We start from the raw sequence: 23,695 nt of genomic DNA, 5'->3' as shown, positions 1-23,695 counted from the left end.
ATTCAATGCTGGTACCTGGACATGAGCAAAGAACAAAAGGTAGGAGAGTCCTTCCACAGAAGTCAAACAGACAGCTAACAGGTGTGAGCTGGGTTTCCCTTCCACGTGGTGGCCAGAGCTAATCCTGCAGTGGCGTTCCTAGGGGGGCTGGCACCAGGGGCGGATCACCCCGCCCCCCCTCCGGGTGCAGCGCCCTCCCCCCGGCGAAAGGACACCCCTGCGAAGGAACCCCCCCGCCGAGGGGGTGCCACGCGCGCCTGTCCTCCGTTGTTCCATGCTTCTTCTCTGCCCCGGAGCAGGAAGTAACCTGTTCCGGGGCAGAGAAGAAACATGGAACAACGGAGGACAGGCACGCGCGGCACCCACCGCCCCCCCCCCCCCTAGGAACACCACTGTAATCCTGCTTAGCTTGGCTGACTGTTTCCCTGGTATAGGCTCCAAACCACCTCCTCGCTGCACTGCTTGTTCTGGTTTAACCGCTTCCCAGCTGACCTGCGCCCAGGATCAGCTCAGGACCGGGACACACAAAACTTCAACAGTCTTATAGTTCTTGAAAACCACAGGTCTTTATTTTCTCAGCACCTTTTAATACAGTCTTAATCTTCAAGCAGTTTCCTCATCAACAATGCAAGAGTCAGTTCAGTTTTCCAGATTAAGTTTATTAACACAGTCCAATCTTAACTCAGAATATCACAAACAGCAAATTTTTATCTTGCTCCCAATTGTAGCCTCCCCTCATCAGCACTATCTTCTACCCTTAGATAGTTTATGGGTTAACTTCTTCCACCAATGGCTTCCTCATTGGATTATTTTCTCCTCTCCAAGTATACACAGCTTGGGCCACACTCCCGCCACCAGAGCCTTTACCTTTCCTGAGGAAGTTTGAGCAAGCCCTCCAACCTCCACGCACTCCTCCTCTTTCTCTTCTCCTCCTTCCTCTATATCTGTCACGTCTGTGGCCGTGACCACCCTCAGACTTACCCTGTTTCTGGGAGTCAGTGGCTGTGCCGGCTTCTGCTTGTCTCTGTGTCTGTCTCTGTCTTAGTTTCTCTCTGGCTCTGTGTGCTGATTGCCCTTCTGAACCTCACCTGTGTGGGCTATGCCTCTTCCAAGATGGCTGCCGCCGACTCCTCTACGCCAGTATCCAAGATGGCTCCCGCTGGGCTGACTTCTCTGTGTGCCAAGCCTCTGTTTGGATGCAAGGTGATTGCTGCAGCTGTGCCTCTGGTGTGGAAGGGCTTTATTAATCACTTAGAGACTACAGCCCTGGGCCTTTGCATTTCGTCTAAGGGCCCTGGTGTGTAGAGTGCTCTGTACACTGCTACATTGTTTGCTCTGTGTGAGTTTCTATGTTTGACTAGCTAGCTTGGGCACCGCTTGGCTTGTTAGCCTGTGTATAGCTTCGCTAGTTCTCTGTGTTTGTTCCTAGTGTTTGACTAGCTAGCTTGGGCACCGCTTGGCTTGTTAGCCTGTGTATAGCTTCGCTAGTTCTCTGTGTTTGTTCCTAGTGTTTGACTAGCTAGCTTGGGCACCGCTTGGCTTGTTAGCCTGTGTATAGCTTCGCTAGTTCTCTGTGTTTGTTCCTAGTGTTTGACTAGCTAGCTTGGGCACCGCTTGGCTTGTTAGCCTGTGTATAGCTTTGCTAGTTCTCTGTGTTTGTCCCTAGTGTTTGACTAGCTAGCTTGGGCACCGCTTGGCTTGTTAGCCTGTGTATAGCCTTGCTAGTTCTCTGTGTTTGTTCTTAGTGTTTGACTAGCTAGCTTGGGCACCGCTTGGCTTGTTAGCCTGTGTATAGCCTTGCTAGTTCTCTGTGTTTGTTCTTAGTGTTTGACTAGCTAGCTTGGGCACCGCTTGGCTTGTTAGCCTGTGTATAGCTTTGCTAGTTCTCTGTGTTTGCTCCTAGTGTTTGACTAGCTAGCTTGGGCACTGCTTGGCTTGTTAGCCTGTGTATAGCTTTGCTAGTTCTCTGTGTATGTTTCCCGTGTATGACTTGTTAGCTTGGGCACAGCTTTGGTTGTTAGCTGGTGTATAGCTTTACTAAGTCTCCTGAGTTTGCTTTGTGTATGTTTCCAGTGTATGACTTGTTAGCTTGGGCACAGCTTTGGTTGTTAGCTTGTGTATAGCTTACTAAGTCTCCTGAGTTGCTTAGTGTATGTTTCTTGTGTATGACTGGTTTGCCTGGGCATAGCTTTCTTATTAGCTTGGGTACAGTTTACTAGTCATTGTGTTTAAACCTGCCTACTGCCGGAACCCGGACATGCCTTGCCTTCGCCTAGGTGCCAGGGGGCACTCCTGGATCCTCATTCCTGCTGTTCCTGCTTGCAAGTTCCAGTTCCGGTTTTTCCTGTAAGCCCTGCCGGCCGCCCGAACCTGAGGGCTCAACCCTCGGGGAAAGGTGGTTAAGCGTAGGTGAAGCCTAGGTCCAGTGTGTTCCAGTCCCATGGGTTCCGGTCCCGTGGGTTCAGCTTCAGTGTGTTCCAGTCCAGCGGGTTTCACGCCTGTATGTTCCAGTCCAGTGGGGCCACTCCAGTGTGTTCCAGTCCAGCGGGCTCCACGCCAGTGCACACCCGTCCGGTGCGTTCCAGTTCTGTGTATTCCTGTGTAGAACTCCAGTCCGGGGTTCCGATCCAGTTTTGTCTCATCTCTACCTTGAAGGTGATCTTGCCTGCCACTGCCGCTCCACGGTAGTGGCCCACGGACTCACAAACTCAGTGCTCCCGGGGAAGAAGCCTGACCGTCTGCCAAGGTCCTCGAGTACGCGACAATATCCCATTCCATCTCCTCCTCCACCCTGGGTTCTCCCAGCTGCTGCTCATTCCCTGGATCAGAACTCATTTCCCAATCATTCACCCCTCCCTCCAGTTCCTGAGAGTCCTGCTGATGCCCCAGTGGTTTCTGGGATTGGTAGTTTCTCTCTCTAACTAGTGTTTTCACTGGGGCTTTGACCACTAGAGGGCGAACCTTTTGTCCAGAAGGGATTAGTGAAGAAGAATCATTACATTTCAAAGGAAAACCTCTTCCCCGGCCCGGTCTTAGCATGACTGGAACTGGACTCCTTTCAGAGTCCTCACACAGGGAATGTTCCAAAAGACGAACAGAGGTAAGCAATCTTCCAAAAAAGTTTAATTCTCAGAGTCACATATATCAGTTGGACCCAACACAGTCCATGTTTCGGCAATATGCCTTCCTCAGGGTCCCATTTTGTTACAAGTGTCTAAACAAAAATAAATACGTAAGTGTATAAAATACATGAAAACGTATAAAATGGCCTGGCATTGAATATCCAGGGATAATGCTGAAGGAGGACAAAAAAAAAATGCTCACCACCGGATGACTATCTGCCTCTTTCTGTTTATTTCATGCATACGTGAACTGAGGTTGCAGGGGGACCCACTCAGGAATAATGTCAGGAAGTACTTTTTCACAGAGAGGGTGGTAGATACCTGGAATGCCCTCCCGTGGGAAGTGGTGGAAATGAAAATGGTACCGAAATTCAAAAATGCATGGCATAACACAAAGGAATCCTGTATGGAAAGAGAATGGAACCGAACAACTTAGTGGTGCTTAGATGGCAACTCCAGTAATTGGGAAATAAAGCCAGTTTCAGGCAGCCTTTTACGGTTTGTGCCCTGATCATGGCTGGACAGATTCAGCTTCAGTATTTGGTGAATAAGATCAGTGCTGGGCAGACTTTTACAGTCTGTGCCCTGAAAATGGCAAGGACAAATCAAAATCAAGTATACATATGTAGTATCACATCATACCTTATTCTATGAATTTATCTTGGGCAGACTGGATGGACTGTACAGGTCTTTATCTGCTGTCATCTACTATGTTACTATGTATGAATTCCCCTCCACTGGAAGTCTATTCCAGGTAGCCACATTCATATCAGTGAAAAAGCATTTTCTCATATTCATATGATGACCCCTTGTCTTTGAACTTTTCATTCAATGAAAATCTTGTCCTTCCAGGCAGTGCCGTAGCGAGGGCTAATGGCACCCGGGGCGGGTCGCCGCTGCGCACCCCCCCAGGTGCAGCATGGCGTGACCCCCCCTCTGCGGCGCACCCCCCCTAGACCACATTATTACCTGCGGGAGGGCCGATCCGCCCCGAGTGCACGTCACTCGGAGCTGCATCAGCCCCGCTGGTTCCCTGCTCTCTCTGCCCCGAAACAGGAAGTAACCTGTTCCGGGGCAGAGGGAGCAGGGAACCAGCGGGGCCGACACCCCCCCCCCCTGAGCGCGTGCACCCCTTCCTACGCCACTGCTTCCAGGCCTTATTGAAGCCTGATAGATATTAATAGACTCTGGAGATTGTCTACTTAGAGAGGAACACATTACAGAAGGACCCACAGTATCAGCACAGAATCCTGCTTGCACTGCCATCTGTTCGGCAGATTGATGCCACTTTTGTCCGGTTCTGAACAGCTATCCTTATTCTCCTAGTCCTTTCACACTCATGTCTTTTATGCATGTCTGACCATCTCCCTTCTTGCTCCAGCACTGGGTGCATTCTAGAAATGCACGCACATGGAATATTTCCACCCACCAAATCGACCTTTTATCAAATGCATTGAACGTTGATCCTCTGCACTAAGGAAACCAAAAGTATGCTGTTGGTGTACTGGCTTATGGCCCTGTGTTTTCTATCTATCTTTTACCCCTTCTCTTCACCTCTCTTTAATGTTATGACTTGGTGTGAGGAATTTTATCCACATCTGCCACTCATCAGGACATAAAAATGTTGCCTCAGATACACAGTTACACAACCTAACAGTGCAAGCCTCAAAAGAAATTGGAGAGACACTTTCCTTTAGGAAGTACATCTTTAGCTACTACCAGTGGCGTAGGAAGGGGGGGGGGGCGGTCCGCCCCGGGTGCACGCCGCTGGGGGGTGTTGGCTCCGCGCTGGTGCACTGCCCTCTCTGCCCCGGAACAGTGAATCAGCACGGAGCCGACACACCCCAGCAACGTGCAGTCGGGGGGGATCAGCCCTCCCGCCCGTCCCTCGCCGCAGGTATGCACTCCGGGGGGGGGGGGAGGTATGCGCTCTGGGGGGGTGCGCTCCAGCGGGAGGAGGGTGCGCCATGCTGCACCCGGGGGGGGGGGGGGTGCACAGCAGCGACCCCACCCCGGGTGTCAGCTCCCCTCGCTACGGCTCTGGCTACTACTACTACTAATCATTTCTATAGTGCTACTAGATGTACACAGGGCTGTACACATGATATACAGGTGCTTCCTCTGTCCTTAGAGGGCTCACAATCTAAGTTTTTGTACCTGAGGCAATGGAGGGTTAAATGACTTGCCCAAGATCACAAGGAGCTGCAGTGGCAATTGAACCTAGGTCACCAGGACCAAACCCACTGCACTAACCATTAGGCTACTCTTCTATTGCTCCTTCAGATTTTGGCTGTGACTTATAGTGTAATCCATGCACTGGTTTGATAGCCCTTCTTTAAAATACTTCTCCCTTCTAAGTGTCTCTAGAATGAAAACAATTTTCAAGGCGGGGCCTCTCCAGAGACATAATGTTAATTTCCTCTTTCTACTAGTGATACCTCTCTATGTATGCTCAAGTACATTGTTAACTTTTCTAACTGTATTGTCTGTCACAAAGGTCATGGAAAACAAGTGTCCTCTCTTGCTTGGTAGCTGCCATGGCTTTCTGTCCCCAAATGATTGTCCCATATTGACTTTCCCTGACATTTCTTACATTGCCAGAAGCAGTAACTGCACTGGAGAGATGCTACAGCTGTCAGGGACAGAATGAGCAATCCAGATACGCCACTCCCATTGTGAGTTAAAAAATAATATTTATTAATTGCAAAACAAGTTTTAAATACAAAAAAAAGATAAAGTTGTGAGTCGAAGTCACAGGGGGAGGGGGGTGTGCCTATCCTCTTTTTCCCCTTTCCCTGTCTCTGCACGCTGTGGTCCTTTTGCTGCCTGGGTTAAAATGTGGTGATATTAACAGTCTCCTTCTCTGCCACCACAGGGAGACCAAGGTTTAGACTGTGAATTTCCTTGGAGTCCGTGCAGGCTTCCAGCCCATTTCTCTTGGCCATTATCTGACTGACCTCCAGAAACGTTTTGTTCTTTGTCTCAGGAACTATGAAGTAGATGTAGATTAACGTCAGCAGACAGACAGCTCCAAAAATGATGAAACTGTACGGTCCGAGGCCTTTCTGCAAAAGGAGAGTAACAGGGAAACACAGCGGTCACTACATCCAGAGAGCTGGGTGGAAATGTTGAGGGTGATGGGTGTGCCACTAAGACATACAACAGACTGCCCTGTCAAAGACAGTACTTAGTGGTAGAATCAAAGTTCTGGATGTCAGGGTTAGTGCAGTGCTTCTCAACCCTCTCCTGGAGGCACACCTAGCCAGTCAAAATAGGCATAATCTAGATTTGCATATATTGAAGACCCATCAAATAGAAATCCAGCTCTTGCATATTCATTGCAGTAATCTTGAAAGCCTGACTGTCTAGTGGGCAGATGATCAAAAGCCCTGCGCTGTTCCAAACAGCGCCCTAAAAATAGCGCCGGGACAGCGCAGGGTTTTTCTGCATCGATGATCAAAGATAATGCATGCAAATCCAAGCAGCGCTATTATCTTTGATCATCATGTTTAAAGTGCGGGAGAATTGTGCCGAGCATGCGCTCAGCACAATCCTCCCGCACTTGTTTGACAGGTCTGGGCTGTCAAAAGCCCAAACCTGTCAAACAGCCTGCCCCGAGGCCCGAACAACGAGGCCCCCCCCCCCCAAACCCCCAGAAAACGTCATGGCCGCCGACGGGGGGGGGGGGGGGGCTGGAGGATCGGTGGGTCTCCAGCCCCCCAAAACCCCCAAATCCTCCCCCAGCGTTGTCCTTAGATTCCCTGGCTTACATGGTCCCTTACATGGTCTGTAGCCCCGCCCAGTGCATCCCAGGATGCAGTGGGCGGTGCTGGGCGCTGCCATTTTGGGCATCGACTGACTGGAAGAGGAGGGAGGCAGGCAGGCTGCGTCCCTCCTCCAACAAAAGGTAGAGGGGCCAGAAGGGGGGCCGGCACGACACCACAGCACACCACGGACCACCAGGGAATCTAAGGACAACGCTGAGGGGAGGATTTGGGGTGGGCTGGAGGTCCACCGGACCTCCAGCCCCCCCCCCCCCCCCATCGATGGATCACAGTTGGAAAAGATCCTTTGGCCAGAGGCGGCCAATCAACGATTTCAGGGGGTGTCGGGGGCTGGAGACCCACCGGATCTCCAGCCCTCCGTGAACATGGAGGGGGATCGTCGGGGGGACCGGAGGTCCACCGGACCTCCAGCCCCCCGTTCGCGTTTGTCTTGGGGGGGAAGGGGGGCCTGCCAGCATGCAACTGCATGCTGGACAGGGCTCACTATTCCTCCCCAATGATCCGCAAAATCTAACGCCAGCTCGGAGCTGGCATTGATTTTGCTGCGGCCAGCGACCCAATCTTTGGCGCGCTGGTCGCTGATCATTGGGGATGAATGCGTTAAGCGCCAATTAGCATACATTTGCAAGCTAATTGCGCTAGAAGCCCTGTTTAGCATGAATTTGCATGCTACTTGCGCTGAGAGCCCTCGAGTGCGCTGTTTCAGGCGCTCGAGCGCTCTGATCATGGGTCTGCTGAAAACTCTGGCGCTAGTATGGCGTAAACAGCCTCTAGCGCCAGAGTTTGCTTTTGATCATGAGGGCCTAAGTATGCCTCCAGGAGAGGACTGTGAACCACTGGGCTGGTGTGCAAAATGGGAGAGAGGGTCTTTCCTGAAAGCTACAACAGAGAGCACTGCACTCTCTAACTAAAATACTGGAGTAGAGAGATGTGGTAGCCATGTTAGTCCACTTCCAAAGGTAATCAATAGAAATAGAATAAAATAAAACAGAGAAAAGAAAATAAGATGATACCTTTTTTATTGGACTAAATGTATTAGTCCAATAAAAAGGTATCATCTTATTTTCTTTTCTATGTTTTATTCTATTTCTATAGGATACTGGAGATAAGTGAGTAGTCAATATTCAGCACGGAGGAGTAAAGAGCAAGAAAGAGTGGTGCAGACAGAGGACGGGGAGCTGTACAGGACCCATCACACTCACCTCCAGGTAAGGAAAGATGAGTCCCACCGTGAAGTTGGACAGCCAGTGCACAGACCCTGCCACCATGAATGCTGCAGGTCGTGAGGACTGTCGAAACATTTCTGTGGTCACCACGTATGGAATGGGACCTAGGAGAGGGAGAAGGAGAAGATTCTTTACAGTTGTGTCAGCGAAGGGAAATGGGACTTGATATACTGCCTTTCTGAGGTGTTTTGCAACTACATCCAAAGTGGTTTACATATATTCAGGTACTTATTTTATACCAGGGGCAATGGAGGGTTAAGTGACTTACTCAGAGTTACAAGGAGCTGCAGTGGGAATTGAACTCAGTTCCCCAGGATCAAAGCCCACTGCACTAACCACTAGGCTACTCCTCCACTAGCAACATTCCACGTAGAAGCCTGCCCTTGCAGATCACCAATGAGGCCGCGCAGGCTTCTGTTTCTGTGAGTCTGACGTCCTGCACATACGTGCAGGACGTCAGACTCATAGAAACAGAAGCCTGCGCGGCTGCGTTGCTGATCTGCAAGGGTAGGCTTCTACTTGGAATGTTGCTAGTGGAATAGCAACATTCCATGTAGAATCTCAAATAGGGAAAGGAAAACGGGACTTGATATATCACCTTTCTGAGGTTTCTGCAACTACATTCAAAGCGGTTTACATATATTCAGGTACTTATTTTGTACCAGGGGCAATGGAGGGTTAAGTGACTTGCCCAGAGTCACAAGGAGCTGCAGTGGGAATTGAACTCAGTTCCCCAGGATCAAAGCCCACTGCACTAACCACTAGGCTACTACTCCACTAGCAACATTCCATGTAGAAGCCTGCCCTTGCAGATCACCAATGAGACCGCGCAGGCTTCTGTTTCTGCACTAACCACTAGGCTACTCCTCCACTCCAGGGCCAGTGCATTACTTGTGACCAAATGGGAGTGTCTGATGTCCTGGCTGCGCTTTACTGCTTCCAGACTAAAGAATATTCGTCAGCCAGGTGGTCATATTTTCAGGAAACCCCTGAACCCCAAAAGTTCATGTGCAATGTCACTTAAATATAATGTTGGACTGTTCCAAATACAGTACTATACTGTAAATAGTTCTGTTTATAAATGTGCTATTCTGTTTCCAAAAAGTTAGGCCCCCCTACAGTCAATGTCTGTTGAGATAGACGTGCAGGGGTCTTTGTTGAGCAACCAGAATGTCTGGAAATAGGGGGAGCACTTTAAACATGTCCCTGACCCTCTCATGTGAGAACCCCTGACTGGGTGGAAGGATGACAAATGCTAAAGACTGATCAGAGCCCAGAGAGGATACAGGAGTGAAAAGGAAAGATCCACCTACAAGACACAAGTAGGAGAAGAGAAACCAGCTACAAAAGCCAGGACTCAATGCCTGCTGTCCCTCCCAGGCAAAGCAATGGCAAAACTCCAAGCATTCTCTTAAGAATTCAATATACTGTGATTAGTTCTACCTATTCACAATTATATCTGAGCCACCAACTAGATTCTTTGGTAATGCTCTGAGTTGTACATCATGAAAACCAGAAAATAAATATAGCCAGGAAACGGAAGTATTCACTGCTAAAACTGATTCTGCATATACCTGATACTCACCACTGGAGGGCACTCCTCAACAGTTTGCACAAGTGCAGCCATGGGCACATGGAGGATAATTATATGAAAACATTTTCACACGTATATGACAGTATATGAGCCTGAAAAGCCCCACACATGAAAGTACATGACTAGAATGCAAGTACTTTTACATAACCTGGGCATAAGTGTGTTTAGGGGTGGGATTTGGGTGGTGTGTGCATTCACACTTTACACAAATGTCCATGGCTTCACATTAGGTGCTGTTTCTGCAGGATTTGTGCTGGCATTTTGCCTTTCTAAAATAAACTGCAAATAGGTGCTTTCTTGCCCTCTCAACCTGTTATAAAATTACCCTCACTTCTGAATCCTTTTTCCCATGGCTCATCCCACCAACCTAAAATCTGCTGGATACGTCCATGAGCATTTGTGTACTTACTGGGGCCAATCGCATGTCCAATGACAAACATGACGACACAGGCAATGCTGATGTATGACATCCAGGAGATGGATTCCTGTGCAATTCAAATCAGAGGTTACACTTTACAGAATTCGTATTAGTGCAGTATTTTTCTCAGCGAAACATCAAAGCGTTATACAACAAACAAATGAATGTCCAAGCTCTGATGGGCGGCAGCCATGTTCCAGCAGATAGAATCCCCCTAATTCTATAAACCTGGGCACCAACTTTACGCTTAACATGCAAGTTGGGCCACAATTTATAGAATAAGGTCAGTTGTGCATGGAACTTAAATTAATAATTGGCTGTTAATTGGAATTAATGGTCAATTATTGCCTTAAATTGGTGTTAATTGGCTCAATCTGCAGTTGCATACGTAGCTGACCTTAGTCATTATTCTAGAAGCTGTGCACTCATTTTCTGTCATGTGCAACTTCTAGGGGGCATAGCTGTGGGAAGGGCATGTATGGGCAAGGGCATGCCTAGAGTAGAGGTGTTGCCTAGTGTTTAGAGTTCCCATTTTGACATCCAGAGGTGGCCAGTTCAAATCCCACTGCTGCTCCTTGTGATCTTGGATAAGTCACTTAACCCTCCCATTGCCTCAGGCACAAACTTAGATTGTGAGCCCTCCAGGGACAGGGAAATACCCAGTGTACCTGAATGTAACTCAACTTGAGCTGCTACTGAAAAAGGTGTGAGCAAAAATCCAAATCCAAAAAACACATGCATGTTATAGAATTGTAGGGGTTTTGCTAGGTGCAAGCACTTATAGCAGCCTTTCATGGTGTAAGGGCTCATGAACTTATGCTACTATTTTAGAATGGCAGTTCTGCACGGACCTGCCATTATAGAATTTGTGCTCAGCGTGCGTCCATCCCGGTGTCTAAATTTAGGTGCCATTTATAGAATTTACCCCTAATGCCCTGAGCCTGACTGCTCACCAGTGCCTGCCATTTCAGGTGTAATTATAGGCCATGGTGCTTTTGTCTGAGGAATATAGCCCACCGCATGCCCGAAGATCCGAGTGCTGAGTTTTGGTTGATTAATTCAAGGCTCTTGGATTCAGTGAAGCAGTTGGAGCAGGGTATGAGCTGCTGGATTCTTGCATCAGTTTGATGTTGCAGCCAAAACCCCCCACCAAGCCATGGAAAACGACAAGTAGCTCCTAGTGGGCAGTTCTCAAGGGGAATTCCATAGTTAAAAAGGGTTTTCTCCAACTGAATGGCCTGCCTGGTAACTGCCTACCATACATAGGGTACAGGTAGACACATTCCAGAGCTTGAGTTATGGGAAAAATCTATGGGGGCAAGTCTATAACTTAGATCCAAGATGTAGGTGGCACTATAGCATGTGCTGAATGCTAATTCTATATGGGCACTGAGGCTTGCATAAGCCATTCTAGACTACTGTGATGGGATTTATAGAACACTAACCCCACTTTATAGATGGGAGGGGGGAGTTCCATGCCGCACAAGAACAGTACTGGGCAGACTTCTACGGCCTGTGCCTTGAGAAAGGCAAGGACAAATCAAACTCGGGTATACATATAAAGTATCGCATGCCATGTAAAATGAGTTTATCTTGTTGGGCAGACTGGATGGACCATACAGGTCTTTATCTGCCGTCATTTACTATGTTACTATGTTACTCTTTGGGGTTCTACATGGAATGTTGCTACTAATTGGGATTCCGGAATCTTGTAACTCTTTAGGATTCCAGAATCTTCAGAACTTTTAGTACCAGAACAGTGTTGGGCAGACTTCTACAGTCTGTGCCCTGAGAATGGCAAGGACAAATCAAACTTGGGTATACATATAAAGTATTGCATACCATGTAAAATGAGTTTATCTTGTTGGGCAGACTGGATGGACCGTACAGGTCTTTATCTGCCGTCATTTACTATGTTACTATCCCTCACTCTTAAGAAAGATCCCTCTACAACTAACCAGGGTCAACTTAAGAGCACAGGTCCTGACATGGGAGGAAGTGAGCTGGGCAGGGCAGAGTTGAGACCCGGGAGTTTAAAAGGGAAGGGCCCGAAAGAGGTAAAAGTAGCCCAGAGGAGAAAGAGGAGAGGACCCAGCGTAAGCCTTGACTGAAGACATTCCAATGCTGTGATTGGGCTGAGGTAAGCCCTTACTGCTTTTGAACTTTGCAAGTTTGCTGGAGGTCTGGCCGGAACCAGACCTCACACGTAAAATATAACTGAAAGGCTGTATTTGAGGAGGGGCAACCCTGCAGCTGAGGACGGGTTTTCCCATTCTGTGCCTCGGGCTCTGTGAAGAAACAGGCCTGGGAATTTCTGTTCTTGTAAAAAAATACTTATCTTTGCATTCTACCTTTTTGTCTGGCTGTATTGTTTCCTCTGGCCACGCCCAACCCCCACTCGGAGTCTCACAACTACCAAGCGCAAATTCCCGCATTGGCAAGCCCAAATTTAGGCACACCCACTTACAACAGCTCAATGGTTAGGGTAAGGTGGCACTCCTGAGTGCGCCATACAATGCCTGCAACTGGTAGTGTTCTATACTTTTTGGGCTAAGTGACACGTCTATCCTCCACCCACGTGTATGCCCCGTCAAAGTTGGTGCATTCTTTGTAGAATAGTGCCTAGCACTTAGGCATGTAAATGTCAAATATCAGTGCCTCTGATATGCGTAAGTGTCAGAGTTCTGTAAATCACATGCGCACCTGGCGCCAGGTTACAGAACGAGGGAGTACGTGCATAGCTTTTGTCAGAAAAAGTATCCACCTGAAAAGCAGCTGTAAATCTCCATGGGTAGTTTCTCCTTCAGAAATGTCCAAAGTGAAAGTGTGCTCATACATTGTTAGAAAACTGGAGCAAACCTGGAAGATAACCTGCAGACTTTACAGTAATGTGGGACGTTTGAAATGTGTCTGCAAAGTCATTTCCCATGGTAAACAGGCTGTCTGGGAACTTCTCACCCTTTGTCTGGCATCAACAATATGCTTACTTTTACCAGTGTATTTTTTCTAGCAAGAAAGATGCCGGTACTCAATGGTGACCACTGAGGGACCCATCCCACAATAGCCAGGCCCTCTGCAACCTGTCACAGAATCTATGAAAAGGCAGCACTGGGTGTGCAGAACTTGGGCCCTTTTATTAATTCTTAGGGATCATGTGTCAGTTTTAGCAAGCAATGGAACCCAGTACCTCCTGACAAAAAATAAAACACCTTGATTTTATCTACAGGTGGAGGGAGGGGGCACTCAGAGGCAGGGTTGAGACTAGAAAGGCAGCAGCACTTGACATTTCCAAAAGTATGTATGTTGTTCAATGGTGTACCAAGGGTGTCCAGGACCTGGGGGTCAATATTTGCACTTTCCAGGACCTCCACCACACATGGAGTGTTTTCCTTTCCCCCTTCCTCATTCCAGAAGAATCAAAGAGTACAATATACAGACTTGAAGCTTGAGGGCCACAGTGAGCACAGCACAGGAAATAAAGCAGATGCCAAATCCAGTCAAGAGAAGGATTCTTCGACCCAAAGCATCCACAATGAGAGCCTGAGGAGCATAGAACCAGAGTAAGAGTTAGGCACGGTACCTACAAACACAGCACTAGCTACGTCTGGCTTAGCCGGTTATCTTTTAAACCAGCCAAAAATAAACCAGATATTCAATGCCGGCCAGCATTGAATATCTGGACTTCCCACCAACTGTGGGAGTTAGCCGGTTTATTTCCCGCAGTCTGAATATCGGCCTCTTCATGTTTAATCTTCAGGGCCTTTAAAGGTAAGGAGAGCATGATCTCCCTCTATGCACCTCTGAGGTCGCTAAAGTCCTTCCAAGGAATATCCCTAATTATACTCTCTCCAGAGGAAATCATGCAATGTGACACGTGCTAACAAGTGGCCAACACTCTGGTACGCACTTTCCAAAAGGCTTTGCTTAATGCAAGACTATCTCCACTTCAGGAAGCAGGTGAAAGCCTGGCTCTTCTCACAAGCCTTTAATGGAAGAAGCAACTGACTAACTAGTTACACAGGGACATTGTCTTGGGTGAATTTCTTTGAAAAAGCGGTGAGTAAGTAAGTCAAGTAAGTGAGTAAGTGGAGGAGTGGCCTAGTGGTTAGGGTGGTGGACTTTGGTCCTGGGGAAATGAGTTTGATTCCCACTGCAAGCACAGGCAGCTCCTTGTGACTCTGGGCAAGTCACTTAACCCTCCATTGCCCCACGTAAGCCGCATTGAGCCTGCCATGAGTGGGAAAGCGCAGGGTACAAATGTAACAAAAATAAAATAGATACGATTGGAGATTCTACATGGAATGTTGCTATTCCACTAGCAACATTCCATGTAGAAGACTGCGCAGGCTTCTGTTTCTGTGAGTCTGACGTCCTGCACATACGTGCAGGACGTCAGACTCACAGAAGCAGAAGCCTGCGCGGCCACATTGGTGGAATAGCAACATTCCGTGTAGAATCTCAAATAGTAGCGACAGTGGAGGAGTGGCCTAGTGGTTAGGGTGGTGGACTTTGGTCCTGAGGAACTGAGTTCAATACCCACTTCAGGCACAGGCAGCTCCTTGTGACTCTGGGCAAGTCACTTAACCCTCCATTGCCCCATGTAAGCCGCATTGAGCCTGCCATAAGTGGGAAAGTGCAGAGTACAAATGTAACAAAAATAAAATAGATACTATTGGAGATTCTACATGGAATGTTGCTATTCCACTAGCAACATTCCATGTAGAAGGCTGCGCAGGCTTCTGTTTCTGTGAGTCTGACGTCCTGCAGGACGTCAGACTCACAGAAGCAGAAGCCTGCGAGGCCACATTGGTGATCTGCAAGGGCCGACCTCTACATGGAATGTTGCTAGTGGAATAGCAACATTCCATGTAGAATCTCAAATAGTAGCAACAGTGGAGGAGTGGCCTAGTGGTTAGGGTGGTGGACTTTGGTCCTGAGGAACCCATACACCTGCAACCTATGTGCACTTCCCTTTGAAAATGCGCTGGTGCACACACTGCTGGTTGAAAAGTACAGGCAGTGATTTCCAAAATGAAATCAGCAAGAGTCCTTTTCCTTACTTGACTAACCCACTTCCCCTTTTCCCCACACATAATTCTATAACAAAATGCAAAATTTACTCCCCTGATCCGCCCAGTCTCCTTCCATGGCCATGCTCTCTTTTTAGATCCACACACTAGAATTTATGTGCACATTTTTAGAATATGCCTACAAGATGCGCGCATAAATTCTAATTACTGCGGCGCCGCCTGTGGCACAGAAGAGTAAAGGGAGACAGACGAGCGGCAGAGAGGGCAGGAAAGAGTAGGATTCTTTCTTGTCCCTGCAGCCGCAGAGGCCACTACACCATCAGGGCGGCCTTCAAGGATCAAGGTAGGTCTTCTTGGGAGGGTTGTAGTGGGGGGGGGATGGCAGCTGCAGTAGGTGGGAGGGGGATGGTGGCATTACTGCGGCAGGTTTTGGCACAGTATAAGTCATCACAAGGACAAAATATAAGAAAACCAATGGACTGCATTACGGCTTATAGCCCATTTAGTTATGTTTAAGCAAAGGAGAGCGCTGCATGAAAGAAAATATTTATTTTTATTATTTTGACTTCTGAAAAACACTTGTCCCTGAAACATGCTCAAAACAGAAGAATCCATTTGTACAAAAGAGATGAGGTGAAGATGTGATTCCATGTGCTCCAATGAAAGGAGAGTTTAATTTTATTTCTAATCTTTGTAACACCAGACTTCCCAATTACAACAACAGTTAAGATGAACCCATTAGAAAACGGGATATCCTCACTGAAATTTGACCATCTATTACTGTATTGTATAGAACAGTGTAGAAAAAGGAGCACAAAATAGAGCCTTTATTAGTGCTGTTTCCACCAGCTAGAATAATTTTTAAGTAGTTTTAGTGGTATTCAATTTTATTTCATGATATAAATATCTACATATGGGAAGCTTTCAAATAAATTAAAAAGCTGATGAGTAAAAAAAAAAATTGTTGTTCTTCACCTTTTAAGGCACTGGTCTGAAAAAGGGGGTAGGGTGGGAGAAGGGGGAGGGAGAAGAGAGAAAGGAGATGCTGGAACGGGGGGACGGCACCAACTGATAGCTTGCAGGGGGGGGCGCCAGAGACCCTAGCACTGGCCCTGGCAGCTGTAGTTTGCCTGGTGCGAGTACACTGCTCAGGCAGGAATCTCTAATTTGCATTCAGTATGAGCAGAGTTGCCACCTGTCAGTAACTGGACTCATGGTCAGTAAAATGGAATAAATAATAGCCTGTTTAGAAGAATAATTTCATGTCAGTGAAAATGTCCTGAGTGACAGGTCTGTATCTCTGGTGCTAGGGGTTCAGAGACTCTGCAGGCTGCAGTAGGTGGGAGTGGAGGAGTAGCCTAATGGTTAGTGCAGCGGGCTTTGATCCTGCAAACCTGGGTTTGATTCCCACTGCAGCTCCTTGTGACCTTGGGCAAGTCACTTAACCCTACATTGCCCCAGGTACAAAAACTTAGATTGTGAGCCCGCTAGGGACAGAGAAAGTACCTGCATAAAATGTGTACAGCACTGTGTATGTCTAGTAGTGCTATAGATATGATTAGTAGTAGGAATTGGGAACACTGTCTCAGAGCATGGAGGGGTTTAGTCCAGTGTGTACAAAATGGCAATGATAAAGCATATGCCTGTGAAAAGGTGTCAGAAAACATTTGGAAAACCCTCAGTAAAAAATAATTTTATGAGCTGCCAATCCTGCCCAGAACATCTGTTACACAGTACAGTGAAGAAAGAGACATACCGCGAGCAAGGTCATCACAACATTGACTGAACCTGTTCCCACAGTGATATACTGCACCAAGGAGTCCTCCACACCCGCCGAAGAGTAAATACTGTCTGCATAATAATAAACCTGTAATCATAGAAACTCTTGTTACTCAGGAAGTGGAGTGAGGGAAGCTTTAGATGCCTAGATCTATGGTGTGAGGGGCTTTTGTGCATGGAGCTATGGTGAGGGGGGCCTGCAAGGTGTAGGACTTTATGCAACACCGTGACCTCAAAGCTCTTTACACAGAACTGGTCCCTCTTACCGCATTAATGCCAGACAACTGTTGTCCCATGTTCATTGCAATGATTGAGAGAAGCTGCCAGCGCAGAGGTCGGAAGGAGCAAAGATTTAGCACTGTCAGTCGACCTTCTGCCTTTTCTGAGTGGTCCTCCAACTGCATTTCTTCAATCTCCACATCCACATTCTCACATCCTCTCAGACGCTTCAAACCTGCAAGAGGAGAGGAGGAGGAAAGGGGTGTGAGAACAGAGCAGGGGACGGATTAGGAGAGAAGGAGGAGAGGGGTGTGAGAGCAAAACAGGGGACGGATTAGGAGAGAAGGAGGAGAGGGGTGTGAGAGCAGAGCAGGGGACGGATTAGGAGAGAAGGAGGAGAGGGGTGTGAGAGCAGAGCAGGGGACGGATTAGGAGAGAAGGAGGAGAGGGGTGTGAGAGCAAAACAGGGGACGGATTAGGAGAGAAGGAGGAGAGGGGTGTGAGAGCAGAGCAGGGGACGGATTAGGAGAGAAGGAGGAGAGGGGTGTGAGAGCAGAGCAGGGGACGGATTAGGAGAGAAGGAGGAGAGGGGTGTGAGAGCAGAGCAGGGGACGGATTAGGAGGGAAGGAGGAGAGGGGTGTGAGAGCAGAGCAGGGGATGGATGAGGAGAGAAAGGTAAGAGGAGATGGAGAGGGGTGTGACACCAGATGGTGGAGAGGAAGATGAGGTTTGGAAAGAGGTTCTTAACCTTTTCTGGCTTTCTCTTCATCTCCTTTCTGTATCAGGCAGTATCTGGGGCTCTCAGGGAAGAAGGGCAGGAAGATGAGCTCCAACACAGCAGGAATTCCTGTCACCGCCAGCAACACAGGCCAACCTAAACAAGAATCACATTTTACCGCATGTCCTTCATTGTGACACATCATCTGTGAGACAGATATCTAGTCCCCTCATGTATATCAGGAAAAAGCAAAGACTGTAGGTATGGGCACAAGAGCAGTGGCGTACCTAGGGTAGTTGACACCTGGGGCCGGTCATTTTTTAACACCCCCCTCCAAAATCCAGTACTAGGCATACCGAGAATACAAAACACTCAGGACCTATAGAACAATTCTACCATACCATAAGCAGTCATTTCTATGAGTCACACATGGAAAAAGAAATCTTAAACACTACAGTGAGCACTAGAACATCAATTCACCTATTGTAAAACGAAACCAGACAGATAGTACAGATCGTCAATCCTGCACAGTCAATGCCAACTGAAAGTCATGTCTTTTTCACAAACACAGATACACCCTAATCCACTATAGAATAAGTAATCATAAACTTTCTATTTAGACAAAAATTAAACTGAACCCCCGATGCCAGACTCTGCATACAATGCAACACCACAGAAATATAAAGACAGCAGATGTAAATTTGAAAAAAACTAACAAATACCAATCACCACTTTACAAATTAACAAATAGAAATAAAACAAATATAGAAAATAAAATACCATTTTATTGGACTAATACATTTAATTGTCAGAGGCCAAAACCTTCTTCCTCAGGTCAATACAGTATAGTGTGTTACAGTGTCCTAACCTGACCTGAGGAGGGGGGTTTTGTTCTCCGAAAGTTAGTCAAAATGTATTAAAATTAGTCCAATAAAAAGATTACCTTATTTACATGTTCTATTATAAACATTTATTAACACAGCTACAATACTACTTTATCCTAAAGCAAAAAAATATATATATATATATTTTATTTACAGTTTGTTGTCTCTGGTTTCTGCTTTCCTCATCTTCTTTTCACTGTCTTCCTTCCATCCAGCATCTGTCTTCGTTCTTTCTCTGCCATCCAGTGTCTGCCCTCTCTGCTGTCCCCTCCATCCAATGTCTGCCTTCTCTCCCTGCCCCTTCCATTCACTGTCTGCCCTCTCTCTCCCCCTTCCATTCACTTTCTGCCCTCCCTCTCTCCCCCCCCATCCATCCAAGGTCTGCCCTCCCTCACCACCCCATCCATTAAGGGTCTGCCCTCCCTCTCCCCCCCATCCATCCATCCATCCATCGTCTGTCCCCTCTCTCTCTCTCTCTCTCTCTGCCCCTTTTTTCAGTCCCCAGTTCCAGCCCTCTTATCCCACCTGCCCCTAGTTCTAGCCCCAGCCCACATCTCCCACTTGCTCCCCCTTTTCAGCCCCACTATCCCACCAGTCCGCAGTTTCAGCCCCAGCCCTTTTCTCTCACCAGTCCCGAGCTTCAGCCCCAGCCACTTCTCCCTGTCCCCTTTTCAGCCCCCAGTCTCCCCAGCTTCAGCCCCTGCCCCTTTTCGGCCCCCAGTTCCAGTACTAGCCCCCTTATCCCACCTACCCTCCTTTTCAGCCCTCAGTTCCAGCCCCCTTCATCCACATGCCTTGCATTAGGGACCCCTTTTCAGCCCCAGACCCATTTTCCCACCAGCCCCAGGCATGGCTCCCATTTTCTCGCATGGCCCCTTCCCCACCCCCCTTCTCCCCACCCGTCCCCTTCTCCCCTCTTCTCCCATCTGAGATACCCCTCCCCTCCCCACCCCAGTCCCCTTCTCCCATCTGAGACCCCCTCCCCACCCCAGTCCCCTTCTCCCATCGAGACCCCCCTCCCCCCTCCCCACGTCCCCTTCTCCCATCTGAGACCCCCTTCCCCACGTCCCCTTCTCCCACCTGAGACCCCACCCCCCTTCTACCCAGCCCAGTCCCCTTCTCCCCTCTTCTCCCATCTGAGACCCCCCTCCCCACGTCCCCTTCTCCCATCTGAGACCCCCACCCCCCTTCTCCCCAGCTCAGTCCCCTTCTCCCCTCTTCTCCCATCTGAGACCCCCCTCCCCACATCCCTTCTCCCATCTGAGACCCCCACCTCCCTTCTACCCAGCCCAGTCCCCTTCCCCCCTCTTCTCCCATCTGAGACCCCCCTCTCCAGTCCCCTTCTCCCATCTGAAACCCTCCTCCCCAGTCCTCCTCGCCCATCTAAGCCCCCCCCCCAACTCGACCCACCTACCACCTTCGACGACAGCCCTCGTCTCCTGCCTCCATCCAGGGCTTTAAAACAAAAATCTGAAAAGCAGCATGGCAGGCAGCACTTCGTGTCTGCCCTGCCTGCTTGTAAAAGAAAGCGGCAAATCTCCTCGCGTCGGGTATTCCTTCACTGGGTCCCGCCCCCCGTGAGGGCGGGACCAAGTGAGGGAAGACCCGACGCGACATCGTGATGTCAACAAGGAGGTTTGCCGGTGCTTTCTTTTACAAGCAGGCAGGGCAGACACGAAGCGCTGCCTGCCATGCTCCTTTTCAGATTTTTTTTAAAGGCACAGGATGGAGAGGAGTCGAGGGCTGACTGCAGTCAGCAACGGAGCACCCCCCACCCACTGACACCCGGGGCGGACCGCCCCCACCGCCCCCCCCTTGGTACGCCACTGCACAAGAGAACACAAAGTTGTTTGAACAGTCAAATGACAGAAGCTCCTGTGGTAGAATGTTTCTTACAAAACATGTTCCTCTGATCATTTGAGATATACAAGTTTGGAAAAACATTGCCTGGAAAGGGGCAGGTTGTCAGCTTTCTTACAGAAAGAGCAACAACAGATGTACATCATTTAAAGATGACAGAACCCAATGCTCTGAATTCTCTTTGGACTTTTTGTGAATTTTTGCAATTAATACTATTTTAGGTTTAAACGTCTTTTGAACCAGATTGGCTGACAATTTTTTTTTTTTGGGGGGGGGTCTTTTACTAAGGTGTGTAGCGTTTTTAGCTCAAGCTAAAAATCAGCTGGTCCTAAATGCTGAGACACCCATTATATTCCTATGAACGTCTCAGCGTGTAGCACCAGCTGATTTTTAGCTCACTTTAATAAAAGACCCCCTTGTTTCGGAAATGTCATGTTCGGTCTGTCAATTTGGCTTCAAGATTTTTCCAGGCTGTGACTGGCCTCTTCATCATTATTTTTGAATCTTGTGACCTCCCATCTTGTTTGGAGTTCATCATACCTTCTGGTGCACAACAATGAACTTAATTCAAGAAAGTATCTCTTCTAAAAGTAAGTTGGGACACATTCTATAACAAAATTATTATTTGAGGTTATGGTTACATTCACAGTTGTTTCATTTAGAAGCTTCCCAGGGTTTAATTTGAAGACAAAAAGGAAGTGGAGCTATGGAGCCTGGAAAGAGGTGGGGGGGGGGGGGGGGGCATGGGCAGGAGTAATTCCATCTCCATCTAAAGTTAGATGGGAATCAACGCGAACATCTGCATTTTTACCCTAGTTCATAAAATCATCCTGGGCAATGCCCCAGCCTACTGTCCAGCATTAGGCTAGGAGCCCTTATATTAACACTACATGTCAGCCCTGATAGACTTACCACCCAGGAACCCTAAAAAATCATCTCGCACATTCCTCAATCTTCATTTCCCCAACTGTAAAGGTCTAAAGTACAAACGTATGCACGCATCAACCTTTTCCTATACGAGCACACAGTTCTGGAACGCATTGCCGCGCAACCTAAAAATGATCTACGAACTAACCAGCTTCCGCAAACTACTGAAGACCCATCTCTTCAACAAGATATATCACAAAGATCAACACATGTGAAATTCCTCACATGTATCCAAAACTGCCTAAAAATATTTTTATGGTTGTATCATGATTACGCTTTATCATTAACATGTAACCCAAAATCCTCTGTAATACCAAACAGGGCCGTGCCAACACAGTAAGCGAGGTAAGCACAGCAGGAGGGCGCCGTCCTCTGGGGGGCGCCCCGCCGCACCATGCTTACCTCGCCCTCCCGCTCCCATGTCCCAACTGCCCGCCTTCTTTTCCCCCCAACAAGATCCCTTTTAAATTTACCTCCGTCCGGCAGCGAAGGCACAGTGTCAGTGAAGGAGGCGGCGCTCCCGATGTCTCTACTAGTCTTCCCTTCGCTCAGTGTTCCGCCTTCTTCTGATGTCAAGGAAATGACATCAGAAGAAGGCGGGACATTGAGCGAAGGGAAGACTAGTAGAGATGTCGGGAGCGCCGCCTCCACTGACGCTGCGCCTTCGCTGCCGGACGGAGGTAAATTTAACAGGGATCTTGTGGGGAAAGAAGAGGGCGGGCAGTTGGGACATGGGAGCGGGAGGGCAGGGGAGAGAGGAGCGTGGATGAGAGGGCAGCGATTATTTTCACGGGGGGAGGGGGTGCGCGCATGCCAACTGTTCGTCTGCGGGGGGGGCGCTGGCGGCGCCAACTGATCTTCTGCAGGGGGGCACCACAGACCCTTGGCACGGCCCTGATACCAAATGTTTATTCTCTTCTTGTATCCACTACTCATGATGTATTGTAAGCCACATTGAGCCTGCAAAGAGGTGGGAAAATGTGGGATACAAATGCAACAAACAAACAAACAAATAAATAAATAAATAAATTGTCTTCCTAAAGAGCTTAGGCTTGAAGATTCCTATACTCACTTTCGCAAAATTTTAAAAACACATTTTTTTCGAGATTCATTTGAAAATAATATTTAATATAAAGACAAGAGAAGAAAGAGATTACGATCAAAGCTTATGAAATTTGTATGAAGGATGTCTGTTTTTGTTTTGCTTTCCTATCACAAATGGATTTCAGAGTATGTTGATTTACTGTTTTTTAATGTTATAGTTTAATGTTATATCATATTGTAAACCGTTTTGATTTACTTCTGTAACAAGTGACGGGCTAGTAAATGAATAAACGATAAATGATAACAGAAGAGGAGCTGGGTTAGGAACTGCAGGAACTGGAAGGCCTGGAGCACAACATCCCTGCAGCTGTGGAGTCAGAAAGGAAGTGACAGAACTGCGTTCCAGGCTGGTCCACCAGAAAAGAAGCCCTGCCACTTCCCCTAATGAGCTGTCAGAACTTCTACACTGTGTTTAACTAATGTTTCAGCTAATGGGAAGCAACCATTATTTTTATATAGAAAGATAAGCAAAAAAAAAAAGGTGCTTGATAACATATTATAAAAATAACAAAATACCCTAAGGATACATGATTATTATTAGGAATGTTGTAAATGCTAAGTCACTGATTTTACTTACCGAAGTTCCATATCATGATACCCACTGTGATCTAAAAAGTATTTTTCACATTAGGTAACCACTTGTTTGATTGTTAGCCTAACATAGAGGTCATTTCACTAAGGTGCACTGAAAAATGGCTTGCGGTAGTGTAGGCGTGGGTTTTAGGTGTGCGCCAATCCATTTTTTAGCGCGCCTTTTTTTTTTGCTGAAAATGGATGTGCGGCAAAATCAAAATTGCCGGGCGTCCATTTTGGGTCTGAGACCTTACTGCCAGCCATTGACCTAGTGGTAAAGAATCCGGGCGGTAATGACCTACACGCATCAAATGCCACTTGGCGCATGTCTGTTACACGTGACCAAAAATTTATTTATTTATTTATAACATTTATATCCCACAATATTCCCTCCCATGGGCAGGCTCAATGTGGCGTACAATAGTTAATAAACAAACCATAATACAATAACATAA

The 23,695-nt window shown here is 47.7% G+C and overlaps 1 protein-coding gene across 1 annotated transcript in view; it reads right to left on the bottom strand.

Moving 5' to 3' along the window:
• SLC2A5 (solute carrier family 2 member 5) overlaps positions 1-23,695 on the bottom strand; it is a 44,780-nt gene that overhangs the window by 8,384 nt on the left and 12,701 nt on the right. Inside the window, exons 6-12 of the mRNA XM_030186287.1 lie at positions 17,923-18,048; positions 17,221-17,408; positions 16,932-17,042; positions 13,584-13,685; positions 10,137-10,212; positions 8,110-8,237; positions 5,180-6,187 (exon numbers count right to left, since the gene is read on the bottom strand). Coding sequence (XP_030042147.1) covers positions 5,954-6,187; positions 8,110-8,237; positions 10,137-10,212; positions 13,584-13,685; positions 16,932-17,042; positions 17,221-17,408; positions 17,923-18,048 — 965 coding nt within the window. The 3' untranslated portion in view covers positions 5,180-5,953. The remainder of the gene's footprint in view (positions 1-5,179; positions 6,188-8,109; positions 8,238-10,136; positions 10,213-13,583; positions 13,686-16,931; positions 17,043-17,220; positions 17,409-17,922; positions 18,049-23,695) is intronic.

The sequence above is a fragment of the Microcaecilia unicolor genome, chromosome 13 (assembly GCF_901765095.1).
Source record: "Microcaecilia unicolor chromosome 13, aMicUni1.1, whole genome shotgun sequence".
Classification (NCBI taxonomy): domain Eukaryota; kingdom Metazoa; phylum Chordata; class Amphibia; order Gymnophiona; family Siphonopidae; genus Microcaecilia; species Microcaecilia unicolor.
This window is presented reverse-complemented; position numbering and strand designations above follow the sequence as displayed.